This window comes from Priapulus caudatus, unplaced genomic scaffold (assembly GCF_000485595.1).
Source record: "Priapulus caudatus unplaced genomic scaffold, Priapulus_caudatus-5.0.1 Scaffold81, whole genome shotgun sequence".
NCBI lineage: Eukaryota > Metazoa > Priapulida > Priapulimorpha > Priapulimorphida > Priapulidae > Priapulus > Priapulus caudatus.
The window spans coordinates 302,750-321,147 of NW_014577142.1; the positions used below are offsets into that span (position 1 = coordinate 302,750).

At 41.5% G+C, this 18,398-nt stretch overlaps 1 protein-coding gene and 1 long non-coding RNA gene across 2 annotated transcripts; both read left to right on the forward strand.

The window, feature by feature from the left end:
* The first annotated feature begins 5,193 nt into the window (after positions 1 to 5,193).
* LOC106804620 lies at positions 5,194 to 6,815 on the forward strand. The gene is made up of 4 exons (XR_001393345.1): positions 5,194 to 5,270; positions 5,481 to 5,588; positions 5,798 to 5,908; positions 6,245 to 6,815. It is a non-coding gene; the product is annotated as an uncharacterized LOC106804620 (long non-coding RNA).
* A 2,973-nt stretch (positions 6,816 to 9,788) lies between these two features.
* Positions 9,789 to 16,288, forward strand: LOC106821659 (magnesium-dependent phosphatase 1-like). The gene is made up of 6 exons (XM_014826550.1): positions 9,789 to 9,843; positions 11,892 to 11,952; positions 12,915 to 13,025; positions 13,184 to 13,291; positions 15,793 to 15,878; positions 16,115 to 16,288. Exons 1-6 carry the CDS (start codon positions 9,810 to 9,812, stop codon positions 16,222 to 16,224), a joined length of 510 nt encoding a protein of 169 aa, XP_014682036.1. The 5' UTR covers positions 9,789 to 9,809; the 3' UTR covers positions 16,225 to 16,288.
* Positions 16,289 to 18,398: the final 2,110 nt, after the last annotated feature.

The window sequence follows — 18,398 nt, forward strand, 5'->3', positions numbered from 1 at the left end:
TAGCGCATGCGCAATCTCTCACCAGATGAATTCTATTTTCTGATGAATATGCATTTAATATGGTTAGGGGGTATCTCAGCATAGATTTATGTAATAAATTCTTATCAGTACACCTGTGCTTATAATTAGGAGAACGCCCTATTCTGTAGCGTCCAAAACACCTACTTCACCCCTCCCTTCCTTCGCCTTAACTCACTTGTCCCTTGCTCAGCCTTTTTCTTCTTCTACGGGCTCTCAACTCCGCTGCCAGGTAGCACACCGCGCGAGTTGGTGCAATTCACAAATGATTCGTTCTTGGAACAAGCTGGGGATCATCAAATATCATGAGTGAAAAATAATTTTACTGTATTATGTAAGAGAGCGAGAGAGGAGAGAAAGATATATTGATAGTTCGAGAGAGAACGTAAAAGCAAAAAATATGTAAATATTTTATAAGAAAGGGAGGCGGTAGAAAGAAAAAAAGAAAGAGAGAGACAGAGAGAGATTGAAAGAGAGAGAGAGAGAGCGAGAGAGGAAGATTTTCCTTCGAACCACTGTATATATAATACAATAATAACCATAATTACATTCTTCATAAAATTTCTTTGCATACTTCCGACGTTTTTTAATATTTATATATTGATTTTTCTCCTTGCTATTTGCTTTTTATTTGAAATCCACACCGCCGTATGACGCTTGTAAGATTCGCTGCCTTATAATAAATAAGTTCAGCCATTGGGACGGTCATTTTTCATATCAAACTACTTCATTTAACAGTACAATTTTAATAAAAACCATATGTGTATATATTCAAGTTGACACGGCAGACCATGATAGTCGTCTTTCAATGAATTTCAAATAAATATGGGGCGATGGGATGAAGTATTTGTTAATGTTTAATTACACCGAAGGATAAAATAGACCATCGACTAATAACATTGAATTATCTGGGGCCAGAATTATTACATTAGTACAATATTACACTTATTACATTATTGCAAGTGTTGTGTTAGCGTGCATGTGTATCTTATATCATGCGTTCATTAGCATGATTTTTATATCGATTACCGTTGTTTTGTGTGTTTTATATACGTTGGAACGAGTAAAAAACCGCGGAAAACTGGCCCAAAAATAAACGGACTAAAGACACCACGCTAATAAACTGTGAAGATACCAGCAGCTATTAATTTTAGGTGCATTATGTAGGGTTATTATCCGTGTATGCCTGCATGAACTTCAAGTAAACATGGGTTTATGTGATTGAATATATGCGAATGTTTTCGCGTACAGAAAAATCGAATACAACATCGACTAACATTGAATTATCTAGGGCCGGAATTATTGCATGTAATTATTGTACTAGCGTGCGTGCGTACGCGTATCTATATTATGTGTCTATAAACATTATTATTGCATCTATTGACGTTGCTTTGTGTATTTAATCTCCGTTCGAACGAGTCTAAAACCGGCCCAATAACAGGCACGAGGGCGCGTCATTGTTCCTCTATGCTCCACCGCCGCTCACGCGTGTGAGCGCTACAGTCAAAGAAGTGACGTCATTACCCTAGCAACGATTATTACTGCTTGCCAGTGTGAGCAAAAAAGACGTGAAATTGCAAAACTCCGAGAAAAATGTTTAGAGAGTTATCTTTATCTGCCAAACTCGTGGCTTGTGGCGGTGTAGTAGGTATCGCAACGGCTGGATTTTGCGCAGGTTACATGCGTGCGCTTCGCAAACATCCGTCATCGGGCGTACAACCGCAAGCATCAGGTGCGAACTTAAACGAAGGTATTAATTAAACGAAGTTTATTAATATTTGAAGCTTAAATATGCAATCTTTTATTTTTAAATTATAAACCGTCAGCAGCTATAGTAAAACTAGTGTACATATTCACGTGAATCTGTTGCACGATTACGTTTTAGTTTCGTGTTATTGAAATATTATCATAGGCCTAAAGTTAAAAATTGAAAAGCCGGAAAGAGGACGGAATTCCCTAAATTACTGATATACGATTCTAATATCATATGTGTGTATATATTATATATATATATATATATATATATATATATATATTTGTTATTTAATTATTTATATAATTATATAAACCCATAAACATATAAAACACTATTAGTTTAATGTGCTATAACTATTTACTATATTATAATTTATTATTTGCTGAGCATATTGGTATTGTCAATAAATTACTGGAAGTTTAATATTTGAATGCGATTTTTGATAAAGAATTCAATCCTATAATCTGAATAACACATAACACAATTTAAGCAGTACTCCTTCGAAACCTTATCTCCCACCTATATATCTCTCGCTTATCTCAAATACATACTTTAGAATTTTGATATTAAATCCCGGTGGTTGCTTACACTCTTTCTTGTTTGACGTGCAGAAGTGTTTATTGGGTATGGCCCTGGTCGCAATGTAAGAAGCATTGTGGGCGGGCGTGCATTTGTGTGTGCGTGCAGGTGTTCCGTGGGTAAGGAACAACAGCTACACCAGTAGTAATTAAGTTACAGTAATCTTTCTACAGGTCATGCATATAGGAATCGTAACAACGGCATGTTGGCGCGAATGCCGGCGGGGGAAAACATCAACGCCATTGCCGGGTTGTTTAATGGTGCAACACAGGTGACGCTGCGTATCGCTACCGTCTGCACGCGCAGCATGCTCCAAGACATGGCCAGCATCAGTGTAGGCAGGGCTAGCGTAACCAGCACAGCCGTGCAGACGGAGATAACAACAACTGACGGCGGGACTCAGACGGAGGTCACCACCGTTACTGAGGGTGAAGCTCAGACCGAGGTCACCCCTGTTACTGAGGGAGAGACTCAGACGAAGGTCAATAACGTTAAGGAGGGAGAGGCTCAGACGGAGGTAACCACCGTTACGGAGAGAGGGATTCAGACGGAGGTCACCACCGTTACGAAAAGAGAGGCGCAGACGGAGGTCACCGCCGTTACTGAGGGAGAAACTCAGACTGAGGTCACCGCCGTTACTGAGGGAGAAACTCAGACGGAGGTCACTGCCGTTACGGACATAAATGGTCTGGTGCAGGTAAACGCCTTTAGCGAGCCAATAGTATATTATATTATATAATATCTCTATCTTTCTTTTGCGCATTCTCTCGCATACATGTCACTATGGCAGTATCAAGAGCAAATAATACCTATAGATAGAGATGGAGCTAAAATAATAATATTAGCACTTGGCAGTACGTCAGTCTTGTACAGATATCTCCATTAACCTGCTATAGATGTAGACAAGATCGATTTCTAATGTTAATCTGTAATGTTAGATCAGCTATACCGTCCCACCCACTAACGAGGAGGTTGAAAAGTGTGGAAATTCACGCAGAAGCAAATACAAGAAGGCGGCACGACGAATTCCGCGCAAACCCGAGCCAGGTATGGTATGCTATGCAATCTACAGAATGAGTGTCAAATACCGCTAAGGGGCAATGCAGATCGAGATTCATTTTATAATGCGTCACGTTAACTGAACCTATAATATTTGCCAGCCACGTTTGAAGACGAAGCCTACATGACTGCGGCGGAGACAGACGGAGAGGCGATCGGTGCGCTCGTACTCGGACATTCGCTGCGTCATGCTCAGGTCACCTGCAGACTCGTCTGCATGGTTACCAACAACGTCTCTATGGAATTCAGGTGAGAAAACAAACAGTAACATGAGGTCCCTCGTTCTCCCTAATCGGCACGCGTTTTTTACGGGTAAAACAAAACGTACAATCATCACAACCTTTGATAACCTACTATAACCTTGACGTGATCTAGAAACGGAACACGCGTGTGTGATGACATTGAATGGGGGTGTGTGCGCATGCGCAGAGACCTGCTGTCGGAGCTGTACCACGACATGATACCAATTAGCGGCATGCATGGAGCGGATCGACGCCATGCGGATGTCCGTCATGGACGAGTCCCTAGCAGCACTTACCACTTGGCAGTATTGCCGCCAATACTCTAAATGTGTGTTCCTTGCGCCTGACACGCTGGTACGTCCCTCTCCTTCAACCTCTGTCTTTCCTCTCGCTCCCAACGCGCGCTTTTAAGGCTTGGCGCGCACGTTTACCTATCCCGTATACGATATGTGATCCTGCATGACATTCCAAATTACGTACTCTTTCCATGAACACGATATACACTGTTACCTGTCTCACATAATAATGTGTAGATTACCTGGATGAAGATGCGACAATTCCTTCTCTCGCAGGTGCACCACAATATCGACCATCTGTTCGTCGAACCTCAACTCTCCGCTGTGGCCTACCATCGCCGGCCCAAGACGTTCCACAGCAGCGTTATGGTCATAGAACCAACGGCCGCTCATAACACTTGAAAAATTTACAGAAATTGGCCCGAAATTGCGAGGATTCGTTCGACTTTAGCAGTAAGTGACTAATTCTACGTGGAAAGAGCGATAGCAGAATCAGAACGCAAGCTCGAACTGCGGCAAATTCTATAGTGTCTCGTCTACCGGCAATAAGTTACTTGACACTTTGGCTACATGAAGTGATAACGAGAACCAATGTGCTCGATGTTTGCTATACCCTACCGTCATTATGTTAAGTGACTCTGTAGCTAGATGAAGGAGTAACGTTGTGCCATCCACCTTTACATGCTGAACGCGCTCACTGCACTGCACGCACACACTACTAACACGGCGTGTATTTAGGTAGAGTTGTTGTTATTAGCATCTGTTATTTCTGTGTGTTATGACGTGTTGCGTCGTGTTCAGGTTGTGCCGACCAAATCCTCAATCGTCACTTTAAGAGATGGCACACCGTGTTCGTTTGCCTACCTTCCTCCAGGAGGAGAGTAAGTCAGTTTCTGCCATTATTTTCACGAGCACGCTCATGTTAATGGCTTTGAATACTATGACATTAATATTAATCTTAGTATTAGTGGGGTGCCCGGCGTTACCCGGGTTCGTTTCTACGTGTCTAACGGTATGTTCGGGTATTTTGGCGTACGTAATCGTTTGCTGATGAAAAACAAAAGTACCGTATGTCGCATATAAAGATTTGGCGTTGTGTGTAATGTACTTATGGCTTTAATCGGAAAGAAATTGTCTAGCCAATGGCACGCATACGGACCTAAACATCTGTGTCTTTGATTGTTATAGGATTGCATGATTAACTTGAATATCTGTATGAATTTCAGCGCTAACACACTTTCACCAGAAATGCGGGTCTCGTGGTTTTCTGGAAGCACGTGGAAGCCGTGGATGCTAGCAGTTTGCGAAAAGGAACGGAAGGTCAGTATAGTTGTTACTCACTACTTTAAGAGGCTAAAGAAATATTAAATTAGATTAAAGAACGTGACCTAGATTAACGAGAGAATTTATCATCGTCATCGTCGTTGTTTTCATCGGCGTCACCATCATCGTCACTACCACAACTATGGCTATAACCGCGACTGAGACCGCAAAGAGATATTAATGTTAACTAATAAAATACTTTCGTAGGTTTTGTGCATGGGAGGTGGACAGGTTATCCCGCATCTTGAAAAGTGGGTTGCCATTTATGACAAGCAAGTCCTACCCCTTTTCATCTTCGAAACCGTTAGATTTCTAGTACGTACTGCCTTCCTACCTGTTTACAAATTGCTAAGACATAATTTGGATTAATAATTATAAATGGTGGCAGCAAAGTTAATCGTATTAATACCGTATTATAAAGATTTATTATGCGTAATATATTATTTTCGTATTACAAAAATATAAATGAAATAATGGCGCCTGCCACTGTCGGCATCTCACTTACTTCACCTTACTTACTTTAGAACGGAATCCCGAGGCCTTCACCAAAATGGTAAAAAACTGTGAGCGTGGTAGAAGAATGTTCCGTGGCAACTCTAGAGAAGATAGCGCTGGAGAAGGAGGTAACGCGGAGGGTAAGTAAACCAAGGCTTCAAGATGTACGAACCTATAATAAACACGTTATGATCGAGTTTAAACTATATTATTGTATAAATAAAACAGGCATCTTCACAAACGTATCATTACATTGCATATCGTTCTTCCTCGGCACTCGCCAGGAAAGTGGATTAAACGAGTCAGCTATGAATTTGAAAGTTAACAACTGACTATAAAGTGAATATCAATAAAACTTGCATAGCTTTTCGTAGTCGTTATTAAGTTTTACCTCTGTACGAATTCAACGCAGACCTATAATTTCTTCCAAAGTCGACCTTCATGATAAGATATTTATGTAAGCTATTCATGTTCAGAACGCCACGTGCGAGGATTCATCGAATCACAGGCGACCGGGGTCGCCCACTATAATGCCGATGATGTTCAGCTGGGATGATTACTATTGATTAGATGAAGCCAGCGATATACGATGAAGGACAGACCTCGGACTCAACATGAGACCTTAGAATGAACTACAAATACTGAAAATGTTTAACGATAGTAACGAATGTGATATTGACGAATGCTCGAAGATAATTAGCAGATCATGATAATATTTAATAAATTATTTATGTGAAAGATGTTCGAATTCAGTAGATCAGAGCGAAACTTTCTTATACGTTATTACTGATGGTGAGGTAAAAGCAGCCGTACAAACATCATGTGTACACAACATGAATCCTAGCGAGTACTTCAGTCCATGAACAACGTTGGGGAATTGGTCAATTGAGGCGTGTGATGTTATCTAAGAGATGTAGATCTAGTATACTACATTTTTAAACGATCATGTGTCTTTGTTATTGCTATTATTATTATTATTGTTATTATTTAAAAAACTTATAATTGGAATTGTCTGGGACGTCTTCACGGGCGCCATCTTAAATTAATAAACGCAGTTGAGCTACAAAGTTACCATATTTACTTATGTGTCGTTATTTACCGCTTTTATGTCACTCATTACATTTTCTAATCCAGTTCTAATGCTGAGATACTCCTTAACCATATGGGATCGCATCCTCGCTCAGCTTCCGTCTTCTTCTACTGGCCATCTGCTATCTTCCCTGCCGCCTTTCCTCAGGCTCCCACCTCTCGCGCTTAGCAAGCTATATTATGCAGTTTTTTTGTCTGTACTGTACGCCCAAGACGTTCCTCGCGCATGCGTACTATCTCCAGAGAGGAATAATATTTTGCAAAATATATACATTTAAAATGAGGAGGAGGTATTCTAGCATAAATTTATATGATAACATCCCATCATTAGACCTCTCTTAAGAAATAGGAAGAAGACCTTGCATGTAAGGTCCCCGCTGCATATACCAGTCAGTACCTACATAATCTGGCTAGGTTAGTGTGTTCGCGCAGGCGCAATATCTCACCATAGGAGGTATATTTTGTGATGAATAGGAATTTAATATGGTTAGGGGGTAGGCTTATCTCAGCATAGATTTATGCAATAAATTGTTATCAGTAAACTTGCGTTTATAATTAGGAGAGCGCCCTAGGCTAGCTGTAGGGTGCAAAACTCCTACTTCATCCTCGCCCGTCCTTTCTTTTGTCTCCCTTGTCTCTCGCCCAGTCTTCGTCTTCTTCTACCGTCCATCAGCTATCTTCTCTGCCGCCTTTCCTCAGTCTCCCACCCCTCGCTCTTAGCAATCTATGTTATGTATTTTTCCTCAACCCATACTGCACCCCTAATACGATAATCGCGCATGCGTAATATCTTCAGAGAAGAAGAATATTTTGCAAAGATTATGTATTTAAAATGAAGAAGACGTATTCCAGCATAGATTTATATGATAACATCCCATCAGTAGACCTGTCTTACGAAATAGAAAGTAGACTTTGCATGTAAGGTGCCTTCTGCATATAACAGTCAGTACACAATCTGGTTACGTTAGTGTGTTAGCGCATGCGCAATATCTTACCAGAGTAAAATATTTCTTTAGTTATATTAGTCGAGCCCAAGTATAGCGTTTCGATGGTCCATTCAATCAAGAGCTAATAATACCTTATTAGGTATTATTAGCTCTTGATATATATTATATATTATTATTATTATTATTATATTATATATTACCTAATATATATATATATATATATTAGGTATTATTAGCTCTTGATTCAATGTAGGCCTACGTGGTCAAGTGCCCAGATAGCGTTCTAACGGTACAACCCACACATACATAATAATATCACGAGTGTATAATAATAGATCTATTACCCGGTAATCATTATATCTATTATATACGATCTATTATTTATCAATGATAGGGTAATAGCGTATGTTTGCTATGAATCTGTTGCGCGATTGATTTTGTTTTGCATCTAACAGCTAGGCTCTAACAACTTCAAAATAACATCAATTGATGAATTACAATTAACTTTGTAATACACATGCATAATACATATATGCACTTAATTGGGTCGTTTCAATCATAAAATGACATGAGTTTCAAACATATAAACATAAATTGTGTGAACGCAAAAATTTGGTAAATATGTAAAAACATCAATAGTATTTACTATACCAATAATATATAAGCTCTATAGCCTACATGGTCTAATAACTCCACGTATATATAGATAAGTACGTAGATAGAGAATACATAAACATTGAGAGTTTGGTAGTATGTACAATGTGCGTATAATCAGTGGCGTAGCCATGCAGGGTTGTTTTACAGGGGGGGGGGGGACAGAAACAGCGAACTGCGCAAAATAGTGGATGACTTTGTAAATAGTAGTGATTTTAAATGGTTCCTCCGCCTCCCTCTCCACACTCTACGCTCCCCCACCTCTCAGCTCTGCAATCTTTGCTTTGGGCGCCATGCGAAAAGGCGACATTTTTGTTAATTGTTCTTTTCTCCCAAGATATGTACATGTATAAGATACAGGCCCGTAGCCAGCGTTATATTAGGGGGGGGGTTCGTTTTTCAATGTTGGCAATTTGCTCGGCAGGGGCGTGTACAGGATTTGTACCAGGGGGGGAGGGATCTAACCGTAACCCAAAGTTGCGATCACGCGAAGGGGGAGAAACCCCCCCTGTACACGCCCCTGCTGCGCGCGAAGCGACCAGGCGAGGGAGCCAAGCGGACGAGCGGGGAGCAGGGTGTGGGAGGGGGTGTTCACTGTTCACCCTCCCGCACGATGGAGATTTTGCAATTATTACACTAAAAAATGAGCAACCTGAGGTGAAATCTTGGCAAATTAAAAAAAACAATTTGGGGGTTTGGGGGGCTCGGAGGGAGGGGGTTCGTTCGACCCCCGAACCCCCCTGGCTACGGGCCTGTAAGATATATACATCTGTAAGATATATAAGATTACATAAGATACATAACGATAATATAGCATTGTACAAGATATATACATGTTCAGTGGCGGATCTAGGATTCCAAGGAGGTGGGGTGAAAAACAGGCGGGGGGTAGGGGGTCCTCCTCCAAAAAATTTGAAAATGTAGATCGCAGGAGATGGTATTTTAGGCACCTCATGAGAACATGTACAGTCTTCATTCGGACTACGACAATTCTCATTTTAGTAGAACAATGTTTTTTTTACCTTCGGAGCAACAGCTGAAGAGGGGGCCATGCACCCCTTTGCCCCCCCCTAAACTACGCACTGCGTATAATTAGCATAATTTTATCATTCATTGAAACAGCCCAAGTGCCTACAATGCATATGTTCATGATTTTACATTATAGGCTCTTGTCTCTATTACCAAGGGGTGGTGCTGTAGGAAAATCAGAGTATTATAAGGGTATAATAAGGGTGATTACTGATTAGGGTATAAAGCCAAAACAGACCTATAATATTTTACCGATCTAAAGTACCGGTAGATGGCAACACTGTCGCATAATACATTTTAGTTGGCAGTCGTGATCGAATTTATGTCGAAACCAAAGCTGATCGTGTTTGATTTAGGTAGACTTGTCAACTCCTAAAGGTCTGTTGTTTTTTGTCATTGTGTTATGTTACGTTAGCTCTACGCTAATACCTCTTTACGACCGCTGCATGAGGTTGGTCACTGCTAATGCTTGTGTTTTACGTCCGCAAGAATAATCGTCAATATGGTTCTTTTACGTTCTGATTCGTGTTTACTGTAGGTAGAGCCTGTATGCCTGTGTGCCTGTGGTTCAAGGATAGAGAACATGGGTCCCATTGAGACCTATGTCATTTTCGTAAATGTGGGGGTAGCCCCTTGAAAATCGACAGGGGTGCTGTTGAGGGTGTTCTTTGTTCATTTCGACCGACAAAAATTACGTGAGTTAACAGGAAGTGTCGAAAAAATGCGTTGAAGCGACACTACTCGCTCGTTTTTGACTGTTTCTGACCATTGCGACGCGCGAGAATTTCCCGTGACCTTCCTCTGCTACGGCCCTGAAATCTATGTCCGTATTTGCGCGTGGCATTTACGGACTCATATTACTTTCTCTCCGCAGTAAATTACCTCGAAATCCGTTGATAATCCTTCTTTTTTGGGAACTCATAAATCACCGCCCACAAGATCGGCCATTGTTCGTGACTGAACCCTACTGCCCTCTCGCGGCAATATTATGCGCACGCCTCGCATCACGCATTCGCGCGTGTGCCTGTCCACAGGCACTGGAAGCGTTTCAATAAAAGCATGAGGAATAGCGGCCGGTAGTGTGTGTGCATAGAGCATTTACACGGAATTTACAGGAAACTGTCGACAATAATACGGTATTTACAGGCTCGTATACACCCGTAATCTGGAGATACAGACTAAAGCGTACGACACGATTCTCCATTTTGTGGCCAGCAAACCAAATATATAACCTGCCTAACTTGAAACAATAGGCAGCTACTAACGACTTTTGCGCACTCTTGTTCCCTCGGCGATGTGGTGTGGCTCGCTGGGAGATTGGAGCTGTGGCTGATTGCGGTGGGTGTGCGTGCGTGGAGGGCATACCAGCTGTAAATAGGTCAAGGATTAGCTCGCCGAGGGTTGCAGCGATGTCACATGTCGCATCTCACATGTTCCACAGTTTTTTCCTCAATCCCAGGAAAGAGTTTTGCTGTCGTCCTTGCATCCCAGCGATGCCCACCCCCTACATATTCAGTAATGAACATGCCCCAAGCGACTTATAAAAAATCGTACCCCCCCCCCCTTGTACATCAATCGGTGCCGCAGGAGGCCACTGCTGCTCTGAATAAATCTAATGGTAACAGTGGGTGTCGCGGGCTGCTTTTTTCAGCGACCTTTGAAAACGTTTGACGTGAGAATGTGGTGCAATAGCGCCCTGGCTCAAAGGATGTTAGGAATGTTAAACAACTAGAATTTTTCAGTTGTCCATCGGGCAACTAGGCAAGCACAATAACTTGTCCGACATAGACTTTGACTTTTCCCGGGCAATCGGACAACAGTTAGTGTCAAGGGCTGACAACAAACTCAATTTGGAAATTTTAATGAAATTTTTTGTCTTGAGCATAGAGCTACATCTCATCTATAAATAAAACGTGTGATTGATTTCATTGGTGTGTCAATAAACTTTTACTCTTAATTAGAGCAATACTCGTGCAAAAGCTCGAGTGTATCCTTAAAACAGTTGTTCTATGTACCAGAATCGGTTATCAAAGGTAATGAAGGGGCAATCGTTCCTCATACATGAATTTGTAATACATGGACTTTATGTCGATAATAATGGGTGAACATATAGATCTACTCTACCACTCTGGCTGTACTTGTGTCACTACTACACTAATACTGCAGGGAGTGGTAGTGTACGGCTAGTGTGGCAATACTGCTCCACATCAATACACTCCTGCCATCTAGTGTCTCTGCAAAATTCTGCGTTTGGCACCATCAAACAACCTAGTCTATAGAGCCACTGAAATTTTTTGCTATACATGTGTTTGGCGTATGGTATTGGGGTAAATATTTGCCTATGATTATAAAAAAATGGAACACATGGTATTGATAATAAGACAAAATATCCTTATTTTTGCAGACTACACATTATGGCCATTTTGGGTAGATACACACGTCGATCCTCCATTCAGAAAGGAAAAGTGAGAATTATCTGTAATAATTATATGTAATATGTATACAGGGCTCGAAATTAGCGCTATTTTGACGGCGGCTGCCAGTTCAACCCCCCAATATAATCAGTCCACTTCGCCTATTCAAAATTTTGCCTATCTTGCCTTTATATCGACAATATTTATCAATTTTCTGACTAGTTTTTGCTTAGTGAGGTACGTAACTTATGTTTCAGCAATTCTTGTCAAACAAGTAGAATTCCACTGATAGCAATCAAATACTGAAATAATATGAGTATGCCTAATAAACACAAAGCTAATACTTTTATTAATAATGGAATAAATTGAACAAACTTATAAGGGCCTGTTCAATTTGTCTAAGGGCCAGTTTAAAATTTGGCTAATTTCATGCTCTGTGTATATATGTATTTTGTACTTAATATTTGACAATTCAATTTATTATTATAAACAAATATCTCCTATGACCAGTGGCGTAGTTAGGGGGGCCAAAGGGGGCCATGCCCTGTTGATGCGAAAGTAAAAAAAGAAAAGAATTGTTCTACTAAAAAGAGAATTGTCATAGTCAGAATGAGGGCTGTACAAGTGCCTCAAATACCAGCTCCTGCGATCTACATTTTCAAATCTTTCTGGGGGAGAACCACTATACCCCCCGTCTGTTTTTCACCTCCCTCCTTGGAATCCTGGATCCGCCACTGAACAGTTGCATATCTTGGGAGCAGAGTACAATGAACAAAAATGTTGCCTTTTTGATTGGCACCCAAAACAAAGATTGCAGAGCTGAGAGGTGGGGGAGCGTAGGGTGTGGCGAAGGAGGCAGAGGCACCATTAAAATATTAAGCCATCCGCTATTTTGCACAGTACGCTGTTTTTGCCCTCCCCCTGTTAAAAAATCGTGGCTATGCCACTGCCTGTGATCATAAAAGTAAAGAAAAAATATGTGTAATACACTTTATTAATTTTTTTTATATCAGAGATGGGAATGTTTATGATCGCCATCATGTAAAGGTCAGGCATTATGAAGATGCACGACCCATCCTAGAGTGGGTGCACGAACTGGGAATTAGAATGGCTGTAGCATCCAGGTAAATATCTGTGATAAAAGAATTAGGTAATATACAGACACCTTGAGCAGCAACCTTGTAAGCAGTATAATTGTATTCATGCTTGCTTCTTTCTTATTATAACTCGACCAGCCTTGAATTGAGAAATTAATGTGAATAGAAACATTTTCTCGTTTTAGAACAACTGAGATTGAAGGAGCTAAGCAGCTACTTGCACTGTTAGATTGGAACAAGTTCTTTGTGCAGAAAGAAATTTACCCTGGTGCAAAAGTTAATCATTTTACAAGGTAAGCTTATACACTTTTCTGCATAAGAGTGACGTGTTTAGCCATTGAGGTGTGTGCTCACAACTAATTTTCAAGTGAATTTCATTGAAATTAACTTACATGTGGTATTTTTCTAAGGCTGTAGTAAAAATAACTGGTCTTAGCACTAGTCATAATTCAAACATTTTCATGTAGACCACTGGCAGAAACACTGAAGTTACAAGTATAAAAAAATCCTAGTAAATTTTCTCATAAGTATGATGAGCAATGTACTCTCAAATCAAACAATGGTAAAAAACAAAATTACTCAGTTATGCAGAATAAATGTATTTGAATTTGATTTTGATTGATTCTCAATGAATCGGCTGATTTGCATCAGCAATTTTCCAAGTGTATTATTTTAAGTTAGCTCATAGGTATGATCAAGAGCATATATAAAGAAGGAGAGCGTACAACGGTAAAATGCTGAAACCAAGTTGCAGTATTAGTCGAATTAATAAACTTTCACCATTTTATTTTGACGATTCTTTGCAGTATTATTGATCAGCTGTCCTACCTTCTTCATATAAAACAAACCGCATGTCCCTATGATGCCCCTACGCTGAGATAATGAGCGGTGAAAACCTGGTATTTTTGCCGAACACCGACTAGACATTAGTCAGTACTGCAACCCACTTTCGAAGTGTGGCCAGTGTGTTGCTTCCGATCGCCGCTGTGTAGCGCTGACTCGATACGTTATTACTACAGCGTTACTACATCCAGCGTAAGGGGCTGGTCATCACCATGGCGATAAATAACAAGCCGTTTGTGTGGAGTAATGGATGCGTCAATGCAGGCTCGTCGGAAGGAATTTTAAAGTGGTACGGCATGGGCGTGTACAGGATTTGTACCATGGGGGGGGGGTCTAACCGTAACCCAAACTTGCGAGCACGCGAAGGGGGGGTCTAGGGGGCCCTCCCCAAGAAAAATTTTGAAATTAGACCCCCTTATATGCGTTTTCTGCGCGAGCAGGGGGGGGGGTTCCGGACCCCCTGGACCCCCCCCCTGTACACGCCCCTGTACGGTTTCAGTGGCGGTCTGGGGGTGAAACCCCCAGCGGGGTTCGAAGGGGCAGACAGGGTGACCAGATTTTAGAAATTTGATTACGGGACAGGAAACGATGCGAGGGAGCGGAGCGATCGAGCGGGGGAGGGTGTGTGTGGGGGGGGGGGGTCCCCCTCCCTCGGTAAGAACTTTTTGAATTGGGGGTGCAAATCATGCAATTTAGCACACTTTAAAGTGATTTTTTTTATCCTTTCATTGTACTGCAGAAAAGGACAAATTACTCTTCATTAAATAGAAATTGAGGTCAAGCTGCTAACCCTAACCTATAAATAAGAGGTTTCACGGTCAGGTGGCGAGCTTAATTTATCACTTTCTTGAGGATATTATATTTAAGATTTGCGATTGGATGAAAAAGTTTTGTGGCATATATGCTGTTCTTCGGTTTATGTGATAATGCGTTTCATAATAATGGAAAAAAGGCAAAGTCACTTCGATGTTCATGTTCTTCCCCGCTACCAGCTTCCCCGCTACCCCGCTACAAGCTTAAATTACCCTGGTGATAAGCCTACGATCAGCCTATGCCTCAGCCTCCCACCTTCTCTCTTCTTTTCTCTTCTATTTTCTTCTCCCTCTCTCTCTCCTTTTCTTCTCTTTTCTTTTCTTCTCCCTCACCATCTCTCTTTTTTTCTTTTCCTTTTTTCTTCTTCTTTTTTAGGCTGAAAAGTGGTATGGTCAATCCCGTACCAACCGTAGCGGCTCCGACGGGCCTGCGTCAATGACTGGAAATGCGAGAAAAGATAGTAGAAGGAAAATAAATTTCATTGTCAATGAATGACGGAAACACGCGAGGTTTCCCGAAGCTATCGCCAGAACGCGAGTCGGTCGCAGTACTGACTAATGTCTAGTCGGTGTTCGGCGAAAATACCAGATTTTCACCGCTCATTATCTCAGCGTAGGGGCATCGTAGGGACATGCGGTTTGTTTTATATGAACAAGGTAGGACAGCTGATCAATAATACTGCAAAGAATCGTCAATATAAAACGGGAAAGTTTATTAATTAGACTAATACTGCAACATGGTTTCAGCATTTTACCGTTGTACGCTCTCCTTCTTTATATGCTCTTGGTATGATGTGTTTCAGTCAATGCTATTTTCATATCTTAACTTTAGTGGTAAGTGTTATCTTAGCATTTAATTTTCTCGCACAACCTTACGATATTTCTGGTAACTGGCCCATGAAGTCAACAGCAACTCACAAAATTTGCTATGCTTTCAGTCCATAGAATTTGCTGCACTTTCTGCCCCCCCCCACTGAATTTCATTATTTGCCAACATTTATCATTATATAATCACATTTTCAGCATTACCCATTGCAACTCTACTGTGCACGGTTAGCTGTTGGATGTTTTAACTTTTATTATGGAACACTTTTAGGTGGAATGATGGGATGTTTAATAAATCGCATGTATTCCAACAGGTTTAAAGATAAGCAATGCGTGGAGTTTTCAGAGATGATTTTCTTTGATGATGAGCACAGGAATATTGTTGACATCAGTAAACTTGGTAAGCTTCTACCATTCCACACTGACCATACATCATTGAACAGTTGCCGTTTCCCAGTTATACACTGACAATCAATTCATATTCTGAACAATGTTAAAATTGGAATTATTATTGCATTGATCATGCTCTTTATGCTACCCCATTTCAAGAACAGTGAGAATAACCAGTACAATCAGTATCGGTTTCCTGAAATTGCTGTGGAGAGTTGCAACTAATACCAGCAACTTCAATTGTAGGTGTCATGTGTGTGCATGTCCCACGTGGGATGAGTTTCCCCATTTTGGAGAAAGCAATGCAAGATTACATTAGACATCATAAAAGCCATCACAAGAATGTAAAGTCGTGACATTTTTCACGTGTGAGTGGATAATAACAGCGAGTTTAGGCATAATCTAAACTGAAGGCTATCACATTTTGTCTTTCGGCACTTGTTATTTTAAAATATATATATATATATATATGGTTCTAGGACAAATACCCCCCGGACAATTACCCCCATGCCATTCACCCCCCAGACAATGGCTCGGTTCCGCGATCAGAGTTATCGCGACATGATTCCCGAGGTGGGCTACGCGATATACTACTTCCGGGTAGTACAGCTGACAGGGAATTGCGGCAACATGCAACCAAAAGAGTGCGCGAAAAAGCAAAACATTCTGCTGTGAGCTAGCAGTGTTGGTGTCTGCTATTAAAACCTAGTCATAGTATATGTACCGAGGTCCAGGGACAGCTGGCCTTGTACGAGCTGGAGTCAGTCTTTAAAATGTTGTGGTTCCAGTATATAACATATAGATCCCCGTAGTGCGGAGTCCGTGTTTATTAATAGTCCGCGCTACATCGCATGGCGAATAGGAACGGGAGAAGTATGTAAGACTTTACAAGTACAATACCGTTTTGTCTTGACCGTATATTTATTTATTATATTATTAAAGCTTTTGCTCTGGATTATACATGTATTCGTACACGTTGATGTTTTTTTTGTTAATTTTTCTGCCGTCTTGCATGTATATCATGTGCGAATGTGGGTAAAATGCTGTCTGCGGACAGTGGCTGTGTGAAAATGTTATTAAAATATTTCTAAATTAATTAAAAACAATTAAATTGACTACGTCGGAATGTGCAATTTTTTTACATTAAAATTAGAACTAACAAGACTAAAACGTATGCGCTCAATTTTACCTGATAAGATTGTTTCTCAACTAGTTAAAAATCCAAAAAATCTGGTCGATTTGATATTAGTGTTCCTGACATTAATTGCTTTGCTATGGGCTATGTTGAGTCACGAGTATGTTCACATCGAACAATCTTACATAAATTGGAGATTTTCTGTGTGTGTGTGTGCGTGTGTGTGTGTGTGTGTGTGTGCGTGTGCATGTGCGTGTGCGTGTGCGTGCTTGTAGTGTATATACTATGTGTGTGTGTGTGTGTTGTCTATGTGTGCGTGTGTGTGTATGTGTTTGTGTATGCGTGTGTGTGTGTATGCGTGTGTGTGTGTGTGTGTGTGTGTGTGTGTGATGTTGTGTGTGTGATCGGTGGTGTGTGTCTGCGTGTGGTGTGTGCGTGCGTGTGTGGTGTGTGTGTGTGTGTGTGTGTGTGGTGTGTGTGTGTGTGGGTGTGCGCGCGCGTTTGGTGTGTGTGTGTGTGTGTGTGTGTGTGGGTGTGGCGCGCGTTTGTGTGTGTGTGTGTGTGTGGTGTGTGTGTGTGCGTGTCGTGCGTGTGTGTGTGTGTGTGTGTGTGTGTTGTGTGTGTGTGCTGTGTGTGTGGTGTGTGTGTGTGTGTGATGGTGTGTGGTGTGGGTGTGTGGTGTATTGTGTGTGTGTGGTGTGTGTGTGTGTGTGTGTGTGTGTGTGTGTGTGCGTGCGTGCGTGCGTGCGTGTGTGTGTCTGTGTGTGTGTGTGTTGATGTGTGTGTGTGTGTGTGTGTGTGTGTGTGTCACGGTCAAACACTTCTTCAGTCACGCGTGGGAAGTGGCCTGCAGCTAAATTTCTAGCTGTATCGCCAATGACACAACTAAACGTTCCATCAGTGAACAATGTGGTCTACACAGAAAGTTCTGACACCTAACGGTATGGACTAGTATTAGTAAAATAAGAAAGAATAATGCAGCAATATTAACATAAAAGATGAACAAAATTACTAAGGCATCGGTTTACTACTGACGACTATAGGTACACGTTACACATGCATACAACACTGCGTGGCTGTGGAAACTGTGGGTCGGTGTCAGTGTCACTGATCTCCATAATAACTCTATGATGTATCATGGAGATCAGTGAGTGGTGTGCACAGACACGCGCACAGGTGGTGTGGGGGCTGCGTGACTCAGGCGTGACCTACCCGGAAGTTGAGCCACCTAGCGCGGCCGGCTGTAACTCTACACCTTTGTATCGCGGAACCGAGCCATTACCCCCGGAGAATCACCCCCGGACAATTACCCCCCAGACATTTACCCGCCCCGCGACATTTACCCCTCGGACAATTACCCCCGGACAATTACCCCCGAGACATTTACCCGCCCCG

Coding starts and splice junctions, on each gene's coding strand:
- LOC106821659 (XM_014826550.1), top strand. CDS start 9,810: ATGTCGAAACCAAAGCTGATCGTGTTTGATTTAG. Junction 9,844..11,891: donor GCTGATCGTGTTTGATTTAG/GTAGACTTGTCA, acceptor TTATTTTTGCAG/ACTACACATTATGGCCATTT. Junction 11,953..12,914: donor CCTCCATTCAGAAAGGAAAA/GTGAGAATTATC, acceptor TTTTTATATCAG/AGATGGGAATGTTTATGATC.